Below are 17,512 nucleotides of genomic sequence, written 5' to 3'. Positions count from 1 at the left end.
ATTTTAAAAATCAAATGTTTGAGGATCTAAGTGCAAGATAATTCTGCTAGATAAGAGTTTTGCCTTAAATACAAAATATGGAAATTGAAAGCTATGAAATTGTCAAAAAGACCCAGTAATATGTTTAATACAAAGAATTCATTTCACAAAGTTTTATTTAGCCTTACTATGTGCCAGGTACTTGAAATTTTATTCTTTTGTAAATATGAAAACAGTAGTAGCTGGGAATGCTATAGGTGTTGTAGAACGAACATGGACTTTGGAATTTGACAGATTTAGGTTGAAATACCAGCTCCTACTACTAATCAGCTGTGTTTCCTGGATTATCTTTAGAACTACTTTTTGTCTGTAACATGAGCACAGTACTTACGTATCATATAGGTTGGTTGTGATGATGTCTGTAGAACATCTAGCAGAATGCTTGACACAGAGCTACTCAGTAATTGGTAGGTTTTATTATTGGCAAATTATATATTTCAGTCTAATATGTAATATTGTTTGCAGGTAGAAGATGGACCATCTAGTGTAACAGTGTTATCACATGAAGAAGATGCTATGTCATTATTTAGTCCCTCCATCAAGCAAGGTAAAGCTTACTTCCTAATCAAAATATTACATTCCAGGATTGTCACTTTAATCTGATATTGTTGGACTTCTAGTATTCCTTTTTGCATAATTCATATGTTTCATAGAAAGAGACTTACTTTTTTTTTTTTATTTGAAGATTGGTACCTGAGCTAATATCTGTTGCCAGTCTTTTTTTTTTCTTCTTCTTCTTCTCCCCAAAGCCCCCCAGTACATAGTTGTATATTCTAGTTGTAGGTCCTTCTAGTTCTGCTGTGTAGGATGCTGCCTCACCATGGCTTGATGAGTGGTGCTATGTCCACGCCCAGGGTCCAAACTGGCGAAACCCTGGACTACTGAAGCAGAGTGTGTGAACTTAACCACTCGGTCATGTGGCTGGCCCCCTAGAAAGGAACCTATCTTAAAATGATGGATTTATTGCTTATCTTGTATTAGGAGAAGGAAGTTCAGGTGATAGAAATTCTGTTTTGAATTGATGGAACTTCCTTCCTTTTTTACCAATAAAAATAGTTCTCATCTGTAAAATGAGATTGGATGAGATCATTGCTTAAGGTCTCTCTCAGATCTAAAGACTTAATTTACAAATTAGACTTTACTGTAATTTTGTTGTGTCCCAACCCCTGCAAGTTAGAAGAAGTGTCATTAACAGATATTTATTCAGCACATTATGTGTAGGCACTGTTCTCAGCACTGGGGATACAGCGGTCAAGACTCCACTTTGAAAGTGTCTGACTTGTGCTCCTTGTGAGTGGAACAGAGAGAAACTATATTAGTTCTTTTACAAAATCTGACTTTTGATGGAAGCAAAGGAAGTCATCCTTTGGTATGTGTTTTTTAGGGACAAAGCTTTGTTTTAATGTTTGGAATAAATAGAGAGGGTTAGCCTCTGCGTGACCTAAAACAAGAATAAGAAAAAAGTCCATCTGACTAAGAAAGAGGTGATCTTTCATGAAATAAATTAAGTGGTTGATGGTTCGAAGTAGCTTGGTGAGTTAACAATTTAGATTCTTTGGCCTATTTACCTACCCTAGGATATAAGGAATGTGTAATCGCCTTCTTGTGCCTATGGTCTGGCTTTTTCAAAAGGTGGACCATCTACCACATTCTGGAGTATTTTTTGAGGTGGAGCTAGGAAATCCTTGGTTTTTAATAAGCACTCTAGGTGATTTTTACATACTCTAAAATTTCAGAACTACCATTTTAGTGAATCTTTAGAACTGACACTCAGAGGCACTTGGAAAGTGACTTTCATCTTTCTAAAAGTGTGGGCTATTTCTAGTCATCTGATATCCTGAGGATGCTTTAGAAGGTTATAGAGCAAACAGCAATTATTATTTTTTTTTCTTGTGTGGAAATATAAGAGAAAATTAACTTCCACTTGTATTTTTTCTTAAATAATCCTGTATTTTTTTTCCTAAAACTGGAAAAAAAAGTAAAAAGGAAAATAAAATTCTAGAACTAAAATGCAGCTTAACTAAGAGATAATATTTATTGAATGCTTAAGTGCCTGGTACAGGGCAAAGTGCTTTACCTACGTTCTATCACATTTAATTCTTGCCATTACTGAGGCATAGAGAGGTTAAGTAACTTGCTCAGGGTCGTATTGTTAGTGTTGGAGTCAGGAGTCAAATTAATAGTCTGTCTGACTCAAGAGCCGGAGCACTTAATTGTTGTACTATGCTTCCTTTCCATTTCAAGAAGATAGAAAAATAAAAATGTGTGTGTGTTTAATTCTGTTGTCCTAATAGTGTTTATATTTTTATTTGATATATTATTCATATACAGTACTTAGTTATGTTATGGATTATGTAGCCTTTGGTGAATTTCCTGGGGAAGGTACCACCATTTATTTACAACTTTATTTCTATGAAAAAAATTTCTAGATTGTAAATCATGATTTCTTATTGGATAACACCCTTAGAAATTTAAAGTTATATGTCTAGCTTAAATAAATAGAATAATACTTATTTGGTCAGTAGTAGAATTTTTGATTTTGTTTTCTGATTGACATATGTAGATGCTCCACGCCCTTCTGGTCATGCTCGTCCTCCATCAACCAGTTTGATTTATGACTCAGACCTGGCTGTCTCTTATACTGACCTTGATAATCTCTTCAATTCTGATGAAGATGAACTAACAGTGAGTATCCTGTTAATGATTAAGATTATAATTTGTTTTCCTTGATTTTATGCGCTTATTTTTCAGAAGTGATGTGGGACTTGAATGCTGTGTTTTAGCCCTGAACAATAGGAAATATTTTGGAATAAAATTTCATTAATTGGTGTCTTTTATAAACCTTATGTTTGAGCAGTCTTGACATAGTGTCACCTATAAACTTTGAGTTTTTTTTTTATTTTGTATATTTGAAGGACACATATGATTAAGCTTAATTTGAGCTCTGCCATATTTTCTTTTTCTGCAGTCTTTAGGAAGCAGAATTATGTTACTATTCTCCGATCCTCTAGTTTGAGAAGTGACCCTGGAATTGACTCATATAGAGAATAAGAAATAATTAACATTAAAATAATATGTCTTGTCAATTTATTAAGGAATACTACTTATTTTGAATTTGGCATCACAGCCATTATTATAAGACAGGTACATACTATAATAATGAAAGAGGAAGAAAAGTAATATTTAATCTTTAACACCCATTGGCAGAGAAAGGTGAAGATAAAATAAAAGAAAGCTTAAAATGAAATTTCGTAGAATGTCAAGCCTCTGGCAAATTAATGAATTGGGTGCTACATTATCATAAAAGGGAATTCCTTTTTCATCTGCATAAAGGTAGCTTGGAAATTTCTGTAGTACATTTGGTCTTTCTTATTCTACATAATGTATCCTTTTAATCCTCTCTCATCATATATATGTGTATATCTATCTATCTATCTATATATATACACAAACAAACACATATGTGCACATTTGGTGTTTTCAGTTAAATGACTTAAGCCAGATATAGCTGAACATAAACTTTTACTCTATATCCCATATTATATTATATTGTAAGGTGCCATGTACTGGGTAAATATATCCCTGACTACTTTGGTACTTTTATACTTTCTCTCTGTTACCATTCATATATCAGCTGTGGCTCTTCTGAGGTAAAAAGGTTGTAATCAGGGCTCGGTCTACATATTTATGAAAAAATGGCTAACAAGACATGTTGGAACTAGGTTGTCAGCTCTAAACACATTGGTGACAGATTGATGATGCTACAACTTGATATGTTCAATGTATTAAAACTTATTTTTAGTTAGAGATCCTTTGTTTTGTCATATGACATCTTCCTGAAGTTTGTGCTTGAAACCTGTTGTAGCATTTTTGCAGGGATGAGGAAATTATTAAAAAAGGCGAAAATGTAGAAAAGAATTCAGAGGGGTGATTGATTATATATAAACTTCAATGTCTTTTATTTAAGGGGACAAATGCTTTATGAGTATCTTTTAGAAGCAATTCTGATGTTAATCACAAACCTTTGTTATTGCAGGTTTTCTTATTTTTCTTATTTTAACAGGTTTTAAGTGGTAGGTTATTCTTGCTTCTGTGTGTTTTGAAAGTATTGGTCATTTTCTTTGGAGGAATCTTTCCCTGTTAATTTGGAGGATTATCAAATAAACAGAGAAACTAATCTGGGTCCACCGATTGCCTAAAATGTGTTTTATGTCCTTAAATTGTATCTAGTACGTATTTGGCTCTAGCACAGATTCAAAGTATTACTTTTGATGAATGGGCTCTACTTGCAAGTTACATCTGAGTGATTACTATCTTGAAATCACATTGGATATAAAATTTCAGATAAAAATGTGGGTTTTTTTCTTTTAATAGCCTGGATCTAAAAAATCAGCGAATGGATCTGATGATAAATCTGGCTGCAAGGAATCAAAGACAGGAAATCTGGACCCATTATCTTGCATAAGTAAGCTTTCCAAATCTGTGCTCCAGATAAATCTGTAAACTATTTATCTCAGCCACGTTGCCTACTCTTTTGTTTTAAACATAGATTAACTTCTTTTTAGTTTTATGTTAAAATGTCTTTTATTAATTTATAGGCACTGCAGATCTTCATAAAATGTATCCGACACCACCATCATTGGAACAACATATTATGGGATTTTCCCCAATGAATATGAATAATAAAGAATATGGTAGTATGGATACAACACCTGGAGGAACTGTTCTAGAAGGAAATAGTTCTAGTATAGGAGCACAGTTCAAAATTGAGGTTGATGAAGGATTCTGTAGCCCAAAACCTTCTGAAATTAAAGTGAGTATTTTATTTTTCTAGAAAAATAATTCACTTCCTATATTTTCATATAGAATTAGTTTGTTGATATATTCAAAAATCCTTTCATAGTGATTCTGATTTTCTAGTTAACAGAATTGAAGACTGAATTCTGGTGACACTATTCAGAATGCATTTAAGAAAAGAATAGAATTATTTTGTTTAAAGAAAGGGAAAAAAGACTAGAGTCACTTTGTTTTTTTTCTCCTGTAAAATAAGATGCTGAAAGTCATGGTTTTTATATTGTAGGATTTTTCTTATGTCTATAAGCCTGAAAATTGTCAAGTTCTAGTGGGATGTTCCATGTTTGCACCTCTAAAAACTCTACCAAGCCAATGTCTGCCTCCTATCAAATTGCCAGAAGAGTGTATTTACCGTCAGAGTTGGACTGTTGGAAAATTGGAATTGCTTCCTTCAGGGCCTGCATTGCCATTCATCAAAGATGGGTATGATTTAAATTTATGTTATTGGTATAATAGGTGAATGCTTAAAAAGCTTTAATTTTTTTTCACAGAAGTACCTGGTATGCTGGTACCTGGAAAAAGAGATTGAGTTTTGAAAATTCTAAAAATGTTTTCTGATTAATAGGTTATAAAGTTATTAGTTGGGTATGAATAAACTATTGGAAAACTTAAGACCATTGTACTTTGATTATTTGCTCCAGAAGCACCTTTTATTTTGGTCTAAAATCAGGATTTTTTTTTTTTTTAACAATCAGTGGCATCTTAGAATCAATGAGATTTGAGTATTTGTAGTAGAAGAAATGTGTAGATAGTAAATGTGGATGTCTAGGTGTAAATAAGTGTATACAGATTTTATTTATAATTTTGGAACTAGTTGATTGGTCCTGAGCCCACAGTAATCACCTAGAGTGGATATATTAACTAGAAATACATTTTAATTACACTTGTAATTTTTGCAGTGATTGTGCTGTCATAATTTTCAGTGTTACTGAAAAACGCTTGTGACATTTTTAGTTGTATTTCACGTTACTAATATAATTCTTTATGTATATGTTTGACTTTCTTTCACCCTGGTGACACTAGTGATGGAAGTACTATGGATCAAGAATATGGCCCTGCTTACACACCTCAAACTCATACTTCTTTTGGGATGCCTCCTAGCAGCGCACCTCCCAGTAACAGTGGAGCAGGAATTCTTCCTTCTCCATCTACCCCTAGGTTTCCAACTCCAAGGACTCCAAGGACTCCAAGGACTCCCCGTGGAGCTGGTGGACCTGCTAGTGCTCAAGGTTCAGTCAAATATGAAAATTCAGACTTGTATTCACCAGCTTCCACCCCATCCACCTGCAGACCCCTTAATTCTGTTGAACCTGCTACTGTTCCTTCCATCCCTGAAGCACACAGTCTGTATGTAAACCTCATTCTTTCAGAATCAGTTATGAATTTGTTTAAAGACTGTAACTTTGATAGTTGCTGTATCTGTGTCTGCAACATGAATATCAAGGGTGCCGATGTTGGAGTTTACATTCCCGATCCAACGCAGGAAGCACAGTATAGGTGTACCTGTGGCTTCAGTGCTGTCATGAACAGAAAATTTGGAAACAATTCAGGATTATTTCTTGAAGATGAACTAGATATCATAGGACGCAACACAGAATGTGGCAAAGAAGCAGAAAAACGTTTTGAAGCTCTCAGGGCTACTTCTGCTGAACATGTTAATGGAGGACTAAAGGAATCTGAAAAATTGCCTGATGAGTTGATATTATTGCTACAAGATCAGTGCACTAATTTATTTTCACCCTTTGGAGCAGCAGACCAAGATCCTTTCCCCAAAATTGGTGTAATTAGCAATTGGGTACGTGTTGAAGAGCGTGACTGTTGCAATGACTGCTACCTTGCATTAGAACATGGGCGTCAGTTCATGGATAACATGTCAGGAGGAAAAGTTGATGAAGCACTTGTGAAAAGTTCATGCTTACACCCCTGGTCCAAAAGAAATGGTAAGTACGTTAATGGAGTAAATTTTCTGTTTATCTTCCTTTAGTTGTATGACTTTGTTTTCTTTCTTAGGAGAAAGTATTACAGACAGTTTCCCATGTAGCTAATAGAGACACTTCAATTTGAACTTAAAACTCCTTTAAGGATGACATTTTTAAAGGGAGAATTTCCTAGCCGTTTAGTTTAATTTCAGCAATAACAGTATGATTATTCTAAGTCTGTAATTGTATACTTCTGTAGGATTGTAAAAGGCACTTTTCACATGTTAATCAGTATACAATTGCTAATTGTCTGCTCTATTCAACATTCTTTCATTTATTAAATACTTATTGAGCACCTAGTATGTGCCAGGCACGGTTCTTTTATAAAGTGTAGTGTTGAATGAAACAAACATATTTCCTGCCCTTTTTGAGCCTATACTTTAGTGGAGAAGACAAAATAAACAAGAAAATAAGTAATTATATACTATCAGGTAGTGACAAGTGCTTTGAAGGAAAAAAAGCAGGGTAAAGGAGTACAAGAATGTACTATTTTAGATGTATGGTAGAGAAGATATATAGAGTCAGCATTTGAGCAAAGACCTACGTAAAGTGGGAGAATGTGACCAGTGTGGCTAACCAAGGGAAGACTGTTTCAGACAGTGCAAAGTGCCGAGACCCTGAGAGGACAGTGTGCTTAATATGTTTGAGGAACAGTATGGAGGCAGTGTTGCTGGAATGAACTTGGGTGATAGGGAGACTGGTAGGAGATGAAGTCTAAGAGATAGCCAGCCACCAAAATCATATAGGGTCTTATGGACCACGTAAAGCCTTTATAGTTTATTCTAAGAGTAATGGGAAGCTATAAGAGAGTTGTGAGCAGAGAAGCAACATTCTTTTTCTGTTTATGTTTTAAAAGATCACTCTGGCTGTTGTGTTGTGGGTTGTGAGGGTGAGAATAGAAGCAGATAGATCAGTTAGGAGTCAGTTACGGTAGTCCAGGTAAAAGATGCTGGTGGCTTAGGCAAGATTGTAAACGAAAGAGATGTAGTTAAGAACATAGGCTGTGGAGCAGACTGCTTGGTTTGAAACAGGGCTCCATCACTATATACTAACTGTTACCTTGGGCAAGTTATTTAACTTCTCTGTGCCTCAATTTCTTAAAATAGAGTCAATAATAGTATTTACCTCATATAGAATTTTGAGGATCAGATGAGCTAATACATATAAAACAGAGAGCAGTACCTGGCACAAGGTAAGAACTCAAATATTAGCAGTAGTAATAGTAGTAATAACAACAGCAGCAGTAGCATTAGTGGTACTCTATTTTTATTGTTAGTTGCTTTAAAGAACCAACTCATCTTGAAATTTTCATCACAAGAAAAAGAAATTTTGTAACTATGTATGAAGACAGATGTTAACTGGACTTACTATGGTGATCATTTTGCAATGTATACAAATATTGAATTATGTTGTATACCTGAAACTGGTATAATGTTATGTCAGTTATACCTCAGTAAAAAATTTAAAATAGAACCAACTCAGGGTGGCCCCATAGCTCATAGCACTGGTCTTGTAAAAAAGAACCACCTTATGTCAATTATGCCTCAAAAAAAAAGAACCAACTTACATACCAGATAATGGAAAATATTGAGCCTTGCCCTGTGTACATTTTTTGTCTAACAGTAAACATTGATGTAAACAGAACCCTCTTCAGCCATAAAGATGAATTTCATCCTAAGAACTTGTATTAAGAAAATAATTCAAAACAAAAAAAGAGAGAAATGCCTTTACATTTTAATTTAAAATTTTCAGTATAAATACAAGTAACCTAGGGATATAATTGAAAACTTAAATGTGCAGTATTGGAGTACTTTCATTAAATTATAGCAGCATCATAAAATAGTGGCAACTTTTACATAAGAACCTTTGCCCTAATTGTTTCCTCTGCCTGGGACACTCAGGTATTTACATGGGTAACTCTCTTGTCTCCTTTAAATTTTGTCAGATATTGTATTCTCAATATAAAATTGCAAATCCCTCTTCATGTTCTCCTTCCTGCTGCTTTTGGACTTTTTTCCCCATATGGTTTGTTTATTACCTTCTAACATATTATATAATTTAATGATTAATTATTGTCTCTCACTCCATTAAATTTACCTGTGCAAGTTGTGTGTTAGGGCAGGGTTTTTGTCTGTTTTGTTTGTTGATATATATCCCAAACACCTAGAACAATGCCTGCCTTATAGTAGATGTCCAAGCTGTTGAAATATTTGTTTGAGGGAAATAAAAGTCTACAAACTATAGTTAGTATTTTTTAATGGTAAAGTTTATTTTTTTCAAGAGAGAAAAAGCTTTGTTCTAATTATAAAAAATACATACTTGTTGAAAAGAAAGTTAAGCATCTAGACAGTACAGAAAAGTACTGGTAAAAATTGCCCCATTTCTGCTCACCCCCATCATCACACCACTCCATGATCGCCCTTTTTAAAAAGTTTTATTGACATACCATACAATTCATCCGTATAAAGTCTACAATTAGGGGCCGGTCCGGTGGCGCAGCGGTTAAGTGCGCACATTCCGCTTTGGTGGCCTGGGGTTCACCTGTTTGGATCCCGGGTGTGGACATGGCACCGCTTGGCACACCATGCTGTGGTAGGCGTCCCACATGTAAAGTAGAGGAAGATGGGCATGGATGTTAGCTCAGGGCCAGTCTTCCTCAGCGAAAAGAGGAGGATTGGCAGCAGTTAGCTCAGGGCTAATCCTCCTTAAAAAAAAAAAATAAAAATAAATAAATAAAGTGTACAATTAAATGGGTTTTGGTATTCACAGAATTGTGTAGCCATCACCACAGTCAACTTTAGAACATTTTAATCACTCCAAAAAGAAACCCCATATCCATTTGCAGTCACTCCCTATTTCCCTCCAACCCCTCCCTCCCAGCAGTAGGCAACCACCAGTCCACTTTCTGTCTCTCTAGATTTGCCTCTTTTGTACATTTCATATAAATAGAATCGTACCTTATATGGTCTTTTGTGATTGGCTTCTTCACTTAGCATAATGTTTTCAAGGTTCACCCATGTTGTAGCAAGTATTAGTACTTTGTTCCTTTTTATTGCCAAATAATATTCCGTTGTATGAGTATACCACATTCTATTTACCCGTTCCTCCACTGATGGACATTTGGGATGTTTCCACTCTTTGGCTATTATGAATAATGCTGCTATGAACATTTGTGTACAAGTTTTTATCTGAACATATGTTTTTATTACTCTTCAGTTGACTTGCTGGGTCATTATAACTCTGTTTTACCTTTTGAGGAACTGCCAGACTATTTTCCAAAGCAGCTGCACTGTTTTACATTCCCACCAACAATGTGTGAGGGTTCCACTTTCTCCACATCCTCATTAACTCTTTTCATTATGTCTTTTTGATTATAGTCATCCTGGTGGATGTGAAGTGTTAACCTCATTGCAGTTTTGATTTGTATTTCCCTAATGATTAATGATGTTGAGTATCTTTTTATGTGCTTATTGTCCGTTTGTATACTTCTTTGGAGAAATGTCTTTTCAGATCCTTTGCCCAGTTTTTGGTTAGGTGTTTTGTCTTTTCATTATTGAGTTTAAAAGTTCTTTATATGTTCTGGATACAAGTCCCTTATCAGATGTGTGATTTGCACATATTTTCTCCTATTCTTTGGGTTGTCTTTTCACTTTCTTGATGCTATTCTTTGAAGCAGAAACGTTTTCAATTTTGATGAAGTTCAGTGTATTTATTCTCTTGTTCCTTGTGCATTTTGTGTTTACTCCTATGTTTTTTTCTAAGAGTTTTATAGTTTTAGCCCTTATATTTGGGTCTGTAATCCATTTGGAATTAATTTTTGTATATAGTGTAAGGAAGGAGTCCAACTTTATTCTTTTGCATGTGGATATCCAATTGTCCTAGAACCGTTTGTTGAAAAGAGTATCTTTCCCCATTAAATTGTTATGGCACTTTTGTCAAAAATCAGTTGACCATAAATCTGAGGTTTTATTTCTGGACGTTGAATTCTATTCTATTGATCTGTATGTCTATTTTTTGTGATCACTCTTAAAAAATCATTATATATCCTTTTTTTTTAACTTTTTTTTTTCCAAAGAAGATTAGCCCTGAGCTAACTACTGCCAGTCCTCCTCTTTTTTGCTGAGGAAGCCTGGCCCTGAGCTAACATCCGTGCGCATCTTCCTCTACTGTATATGTGGGACACCTACCACAGCATCGTGTGCCAAGCGGTGCCATGTCTGCGCCCGGGATCCGAACTGGCGAACCCCGGGCTGCTGAGAAGTGGAACGTGCGCACCTAACCACTGCGCCACCGGGCTGGCCCCTATATATCCTTTTTTTTTTTTTTTTTTTAAAGATTTTATTTTTCCTTTTTCTCCCCAAAGCCCCCCGGTACATAGTTGTATATTCTTCGTTGTGGGTCCTTCCAGTTGTGGCATGTGGGACGCTGCCTCAGCGTGGTCTGATGAGCAGTGCCATGTCCACGACCAGGATCCGAACCAACGAAACACTGGGCCGCCTGCAGCGGAGCGCGCGAGCTTAACCACTCGGCCACGGGGCCAGTCCCACCTATATATCCTTTTAACCATTGCTTTCCATCCAGGTCTCAGCTTAAATAGAGACCTGGCACTTGTCAAAATTCTTTTTTCATGTCAGTCTCCTCCACGAGATTACAACATCCTTGAAGACATGAATAAGAATTTATTTACACAGTATTTTCAGCAGCTAGCATAATTCCCGGCCCATAATAGGTCTTCTGTACATATATATACGCAGAAACACACACATATATACATATATATAGATGTGTGTGTGTGTGAGGAAGATTGTCCCTGAGCTAACATCCCTGCCAGTCTTCCTCTATTTTGTATGTGGGATGCCCCCCACAGCATGGCTTGATGAGTCGTGTGTATGTCTGTCCCTGGGGTCCGAACCTGTGCACCCTAGGCCACTGAAGTGGAGTGTGCAAACTTAACTGCTATGCTACCAGGCCGGACTCTAAATAAATAACTAAATGAATGAATAAATAAATTTATTTTTTTTGTGAGGAAGATTGGCCCTGAGCTAACATCTGTTGCCAGTCTTCCTATTTTTTTTTTTTTTCTTGCTTGAGGAAGATTGTTGCTGAACTAAGATCACTGCCACTCTTCCTCCACTTTATGTGGGATGCTGCCACAGCGTGACCTAATGAGTGGTGGTAGGTTTGCAGCTGGTATCCAAACCTATGAACCCCAGGCCAGAGAAGTGGAGCACACAAAGTTAACCACTACTCCACCTGGCCAGCCCCTAAATATATTTTTTAAAAGAACGGAAGAGTATTTATGAGAATCTCTCTGAATTAAAATCAAAATACAAGTTCCTGAGCTTCACCCAGATCAGAATTTCTCAGGGTAAGCTCTGCATATATGTTTTTAAAAAGTTCCTCATGTGATTATGATTAAACAACCTTAGCCAATGACAACTTTTTTTAGACTTTATGTGAATATTCATGTATGAATACACATAGTATTGTTTGCATATAATTTCTTCTACTGATAATTTTATAACTTGTTTTTTATTTACCAGTGTATTAGTCGTTAGTCCATTTCAGATAGCTATCACTTTTAATGACTACACAGTGTTCCATTATGTATATAATGGTTTGTTTAAGTATAATAGTTATTAAGTAATATATCTGAAATTAAGTTACTTCTAATTTTGTACACTATTTAGATGTAGAGAATTAAAGCCAAAAATAATAAATTAGGCTACAATAATAATGAATTAAAGTTGAATGATTTACTGTAACAGAGTGCTCAAACAAGTTTAATGGTACAATAAAACCATACTGGATGGGCAGATTAATTATATCAGTAACATTTGGTTATTTATTTTTCTTTTAGCCGTTTGACATTTAGGAGCAGCACCTTTTGTACCCATTCTGATAGTTTGGTCAGAAATGCAGATCATAATAATTTGTTAATCTACAAATCTATAAATCTGGGTTTATAAAATGTCTATGGATAATACAACACATTTTAGCAGTGTGAGCAAGTTTATCTGTTACTGTTCAAGTTCTGTATTTCAGAGTTGTTACAGTCTACTTTTTTTTTTTTAAAGATTGCCACCTGAGCTACCATCTGTTGCCAATCTTCTTCTTTTTTTTTCCCTTCTTCTATCCAAAGCCCCCCAGTACGTAGTTGTATATTCTAGTTGTAGGTCCTTCTGGTTGTGCTGTGTGGGATGCCACCTCAGCACAGCTTGATGAGTGGTGCCATGTCCGCGCCCAGGATCCGAACCAGCGAAACCAAAAAGGAAGAAATTTATTTGATTAATTTATAAATTGGTTGATGAGCTGATGAATAACTTTTATGGAGATGAGTTACAAAAGCTTTTTTATTATATCTCTTCTTGGTTTCAAATGCTAGGAGAACCATTTCTACAGATTATTTAAAATGGAACTTAATACAGTTTTCAGCACAAGCAGATGCTTAATCTTGATAATGAAGAGCTGAACTTCCCTAGGTGTATTTTTTATCTTAAAATTTTATTTCAAAATTATGTTGGTGTTAGCATTTCTTACTCACTTTTTTTTTAATGGTTGTAGATCTGAGTATGCAGTGCTCACAGGATATACTTCGAATGCTCCTCTCTCTTCAGCCAGTTCTTCAGGATGCTATTCAGAAAAAAAGAACAGTAAGACCTTGGGGGGTTCAAGGTCCTCTCACTTGGCAACAATTTCATAAAATGGCTGGCCGAGGCTCTTATGGTAAGTAATTTATAGTAATGTGTATTGACTGATTTTATATCACTCCTCAGTTTCTTTGCCCAACTTGAATAAGCATGTTCGTCTTCCTTAAATATTTTTGTGGCATATGCTTGACTTAAAGCCAGTATGATCAATCCTAGCCTTTCTTACTTTCCATGTTTCCAACATTTAATTTACAACCCCACTTCAGAAAGAGCAGCTTCACTTAGATCCATTTTTATGTATTAGACTGACCTGTAAGATTTTCAGTGAAGAAAGAATCATTCTGCTAAAATTTTTTAAAAGACTGAACACCACTTTTGTTGTAAATTAGCATTTTACAAAATTGAATGAAAAATGTGGTAAAAAGGAGGGAGTAATACTAGTGATAAAAGGCTTTAAGGTCTTCACTTAAAAAAAAAAGGAACAATGACAGAAATTTGATAGTTGTGACAAGAGTAGCAAGTGGATACTCTCAGTATGTTGCACAATAGATTTATCAACATAATGGAAAAGAACATTCAAAATGCTTAAATTGTCTGTTGAAGATTACCTCTGAAATATGGGATGATATGGAGCTTTTAAAATATATTTGGGATAATGTTTCTTAACATTGAAATCTTTGACTTTTGTACATGGTTTTAGACTGCATTATGTACAGAAGTAGTAGATTTGCTCATAATTTCCTTTTCCTCCTTTTATTAGATGGCTGAATTATTTAAATCTCATTAAAAAGATTCAGTGAAAAATACAGGTTAATTATATTTTTACATTTTTTTAAAAACCAGAATAGTAAACACACGCATACACACACACACACACACACACACACACACACACACACGTACACATAGTTCTGCACCTTACTGATCAGTACCTACAAAGATGTCTTTCTTTTTTTTCAATGGCTGCATGAGTTTCATTGTTCTTTACAATGTGATATTATTGACTAGACTACTATTTAAGGACATATGGATTGTTTCCATTATTATCATTACAACTATTTTTCTGTAGTGCACACATCTCTGGCTTAAAGCATGTGGGTATTTAAAAAAAATATTGCCAAGTTACTCTCTACGGTATCAATTTAAACTCCACCAGTAAAATGCCTGTTTCCTCAAACGCTTGCTAGTAGGGTACTGAGTAGATGGGTGAAAATGGTTGTTTTCATTATAGTTTGAGAGGTAGAATAATTCAGACTGTGAGGGTAGATATCCTGGGTTCTAATCCGATCTCTGTCTCTTCTTGTATGGTACTGGACAAATTGCTTAACTTCTTCATTCCTACTTTCTCATCTCTAAGATGAGCTTAAATATTAGTATCTGCTCTGTATGGTTTTTGTGAGGATTAAATGGGTTAATATATGTAAAGATCTTTGAGCAGTACCTAGCACATTGTAAATGTTGTAATTGTTTACTATTAATTATTTTAAATTGCTTTCTCTTAAATCTTATATATAAGAGGTATTTCTGTTTCTGTGAACTTCGTTCATATTCTTTACCCATTTTTCTACTAGATTGTTGATCATTTTCTTGTGGATTAATAGGTCTCCTTTGGATGGTAAAGAAATTAACCTTTTGTCATATGCATTGCAAATCTTTTTTTCCAATTTGTGGTTAATCTTTTGGCTTTGTTTATAGTGTTTTTTTAATGCCAAAATTTTAAATTTATATAGTCAGATTAATCAGTTTTTAAATGGACAGGTTTTATGTTATGCTTAGAAAGGCTTTCCCCAATCCAGATTAATTAAAAATAAAAATTCTGGGGCCGGCCCTGTGGCCGAGTGGTTGAGTTCATGCATTCCGCTTCAGCAACCTAGGATCTCACCGGTTCAGATGCTGGGTGCGGACATGGCACCGCTCATCAAGCCATGCTGAGGTGGCATCCCACATGCCCCAACTAGAGGGACTCACAACTAAAAATATACAACTATGTACCGGGGGGCTTTGGGAACAAAAAGGAAAAAAAAAAAATCTTAAAAATAAATAAATAAAATCTTAAAAAATAAAAATAAAAACTCCTCTCCCATGATTTCTTTTGTACTTCTAAGTTTTGTCATTCAAATTAAGTTTTTACATTTAAATGAAGTTATAAGTCATGTGTTTTATAAAGACCATTTAGCAAACTTATAACTGTGGGAAAGTCTCAATCACTGGCTTTTCGTTTTTTTGTCTTTAATAATTCTACTACTAACAATGACTTTAGTAACTTTTGACATTTAAATAAAAAGACATGTACTGCTCTTAAATATTTTCTTAAAATATATTTCTTATTTAGGAACTGATGAATCCCCAGAACCACTGCCAATCCCCACGTTTTTGTTGGGTTATGATTATGATTTTCTGGTGCTTTCTCCATTTGCTCTCCCTTATTGGGAGAGACTTATGCTGGAACCCTATGGATCTCAAAGAGATATAGCCTATGTTGTACTATGTCCAGAAAATGAAGCCTTGTTAAATGGAGCCAAAAGCTTTTTTAGAGATCTTACTGCAATATATGAGGTAGGTGTTTAAAAAGAGGTGGCATTTTAAAACTACCTTATGATTTGTATGTTTATATATAAAATATACTGGGCAGTTCACTTGATTGGGACAGAGTAATAATGATGTCAGACTGGATGTTTAGTTTTCATACTAGCCTTTGACCTAGACCCTTTGCTAGATGTGTGTACCGTGGATCGCAGTGGAAACCACCATACTGGAGGAAAAAACATTGAGAGAGTATATGTATGTCTCATTTAAGATAATCTTTTTCTGAAACAAGGGGTGACATTGTTAAATAGCCAGGAAATAAATTCCATTTATAAAAATTCTAGCCCTGATTCTCTAGGACCTCAGGTACTGACACTAGGCCTCACTTTTCTCATAAGTAAAATAAAGCTACGCTAGATCTTTCTAAGATCCATTCATTTCTGAAATTCTTGACTGATATTTTAAGTTATAATTCTCATGTCATATCCATCACTCAATGCAGTGATTACAAATTTTAAGTGCTATGGGACATAAAGTCTTATTTCATTATATCTTCCTTTTCCCATAAATGCTGGGAAATCCAGTCTTTAAAGTTTAATTTCTTTTACAATCTGATTTGTTAGTTTGTGCTGGTTTAGCTCCTTATTAATGTTCTACTAATTACAAGATATCTGTAGTGTGTTTTGTAGCAATAAATATTTCCCGAAGAGTGTTATTTGGAACACTAGTCCTGCAAAATCTTCCCAGAAAAACAATCCATAGTTAAATAGGTTTGGGAAACATTGAGTATTATATTACCTTTTAGAGATTCACTATTCATATTAGATTATTAAAGCCTTTGAAGGTTTTACAGTAAAGAAATCCTCTGTGTGGGGCCGGCCCGGTGGTGCAGCAGTTAAGTTTGAACATTCCGCTTCTCGGTGGCCCAGGGTTCTCTGGTTCGGATCCCGGGTGTGGACATGGCACCGCTTGGCTCACCATGCTGTGGTAGGCGTCCCACATAGAAAGTAGAGGAAGATGGGCATGGATGTTACCTCAGGGCCAGGCTTTCTCAGCACAAAGAGGAGGACTGGCAGTAGTTAGCTCAGGGCTAATCTTCCTCAAAAAAAAAAGAAAGAAATCCTCTGTGTAAATTTTCTTAATCCAGTATTGCAAACTTATTTGATATTGGGCTTCTTGTAACAAATATCAGTGGCCCACAGAATTGGAGGGAAGAGTTGGCAAATACACAGTGTCTTTATATACTAATTTTTCTTTTGATTTGACTTGGGAATATGTGTATTTATATACATGAATTGGGGTAGAAGTGCAATTTAAAATGACTGCAGGGGCCAGCCCCGTGGCCGAGTGGTTAAGTTCACGTGCTCTGCTTTGGTGGCCCAGTGTTTCGACAGTTCAAATCCTGGGCACAGACATGGCACCACTCATCAGGCCATGCTGAGGCGGCATCCCACATGCCACAAC

At 35.4% G+C, this 17,512-nt stretch overlaps 1 protein-coding gene across 1 annotated transcript in view; it reads left to right on the top strand.

Annotated features, from left to right (window-relative positions):
• Nucleotides 1–17,512, top strand: part of MED13 (mediator complex subunit 13) — a 100,247-nt gene that overhangs the window by 57,833 nt on the left and 24,902 nt on the right. Inside the window, exons 11-18 of the mRNA XM_046677772.1 lie at nt 505–586; nt 2,603–2,724; nt 4,414–4,504; nt 4,638–4,852; nt 5,120–5,316; nt 5,917–6,833; nt 13,437–13,598; nt 15,855–16,078. Of these exons, the coding sequence (XP_046533728.1) occupies nt 505–586; nt 2,603–2,724; nt 4,414–4,504; nt 4,638–4,852; nt 5,120–5,316; nt 5,917–6,833; nt 13,437–13,598; nt 15,855–16,078 (2,010 nt within the window). The remainder of the gene's footprint in view (nt 1–504; nt 587–2,602; nt 2,725–4,413; nt 4,505–4,637; nt 4,853–5,119; nt 5,317–5,916; nt 6,834–13,436; nt 13,599–15,854; nt 16,079–17,512) is intronic.

This window comes from Equus quagga, chromosome 11 (assembly GCF_021613505.1).
Source record: "Equus quagga isolate Etosha38 chromosome 11, UCLA_HA_Equagga_1.0, whole genome shotgun sequence".
Lineage (NCBI taxonomy): Eukaryota > Metazoa > Chordata > Mammalia > Perissodactyla > Equidae > Equus > Equus quagga.
Note: the sequence above shows the minus strand (reverse complement) of the source record. Positions and strands in the feature narration are given on the sequence as shown.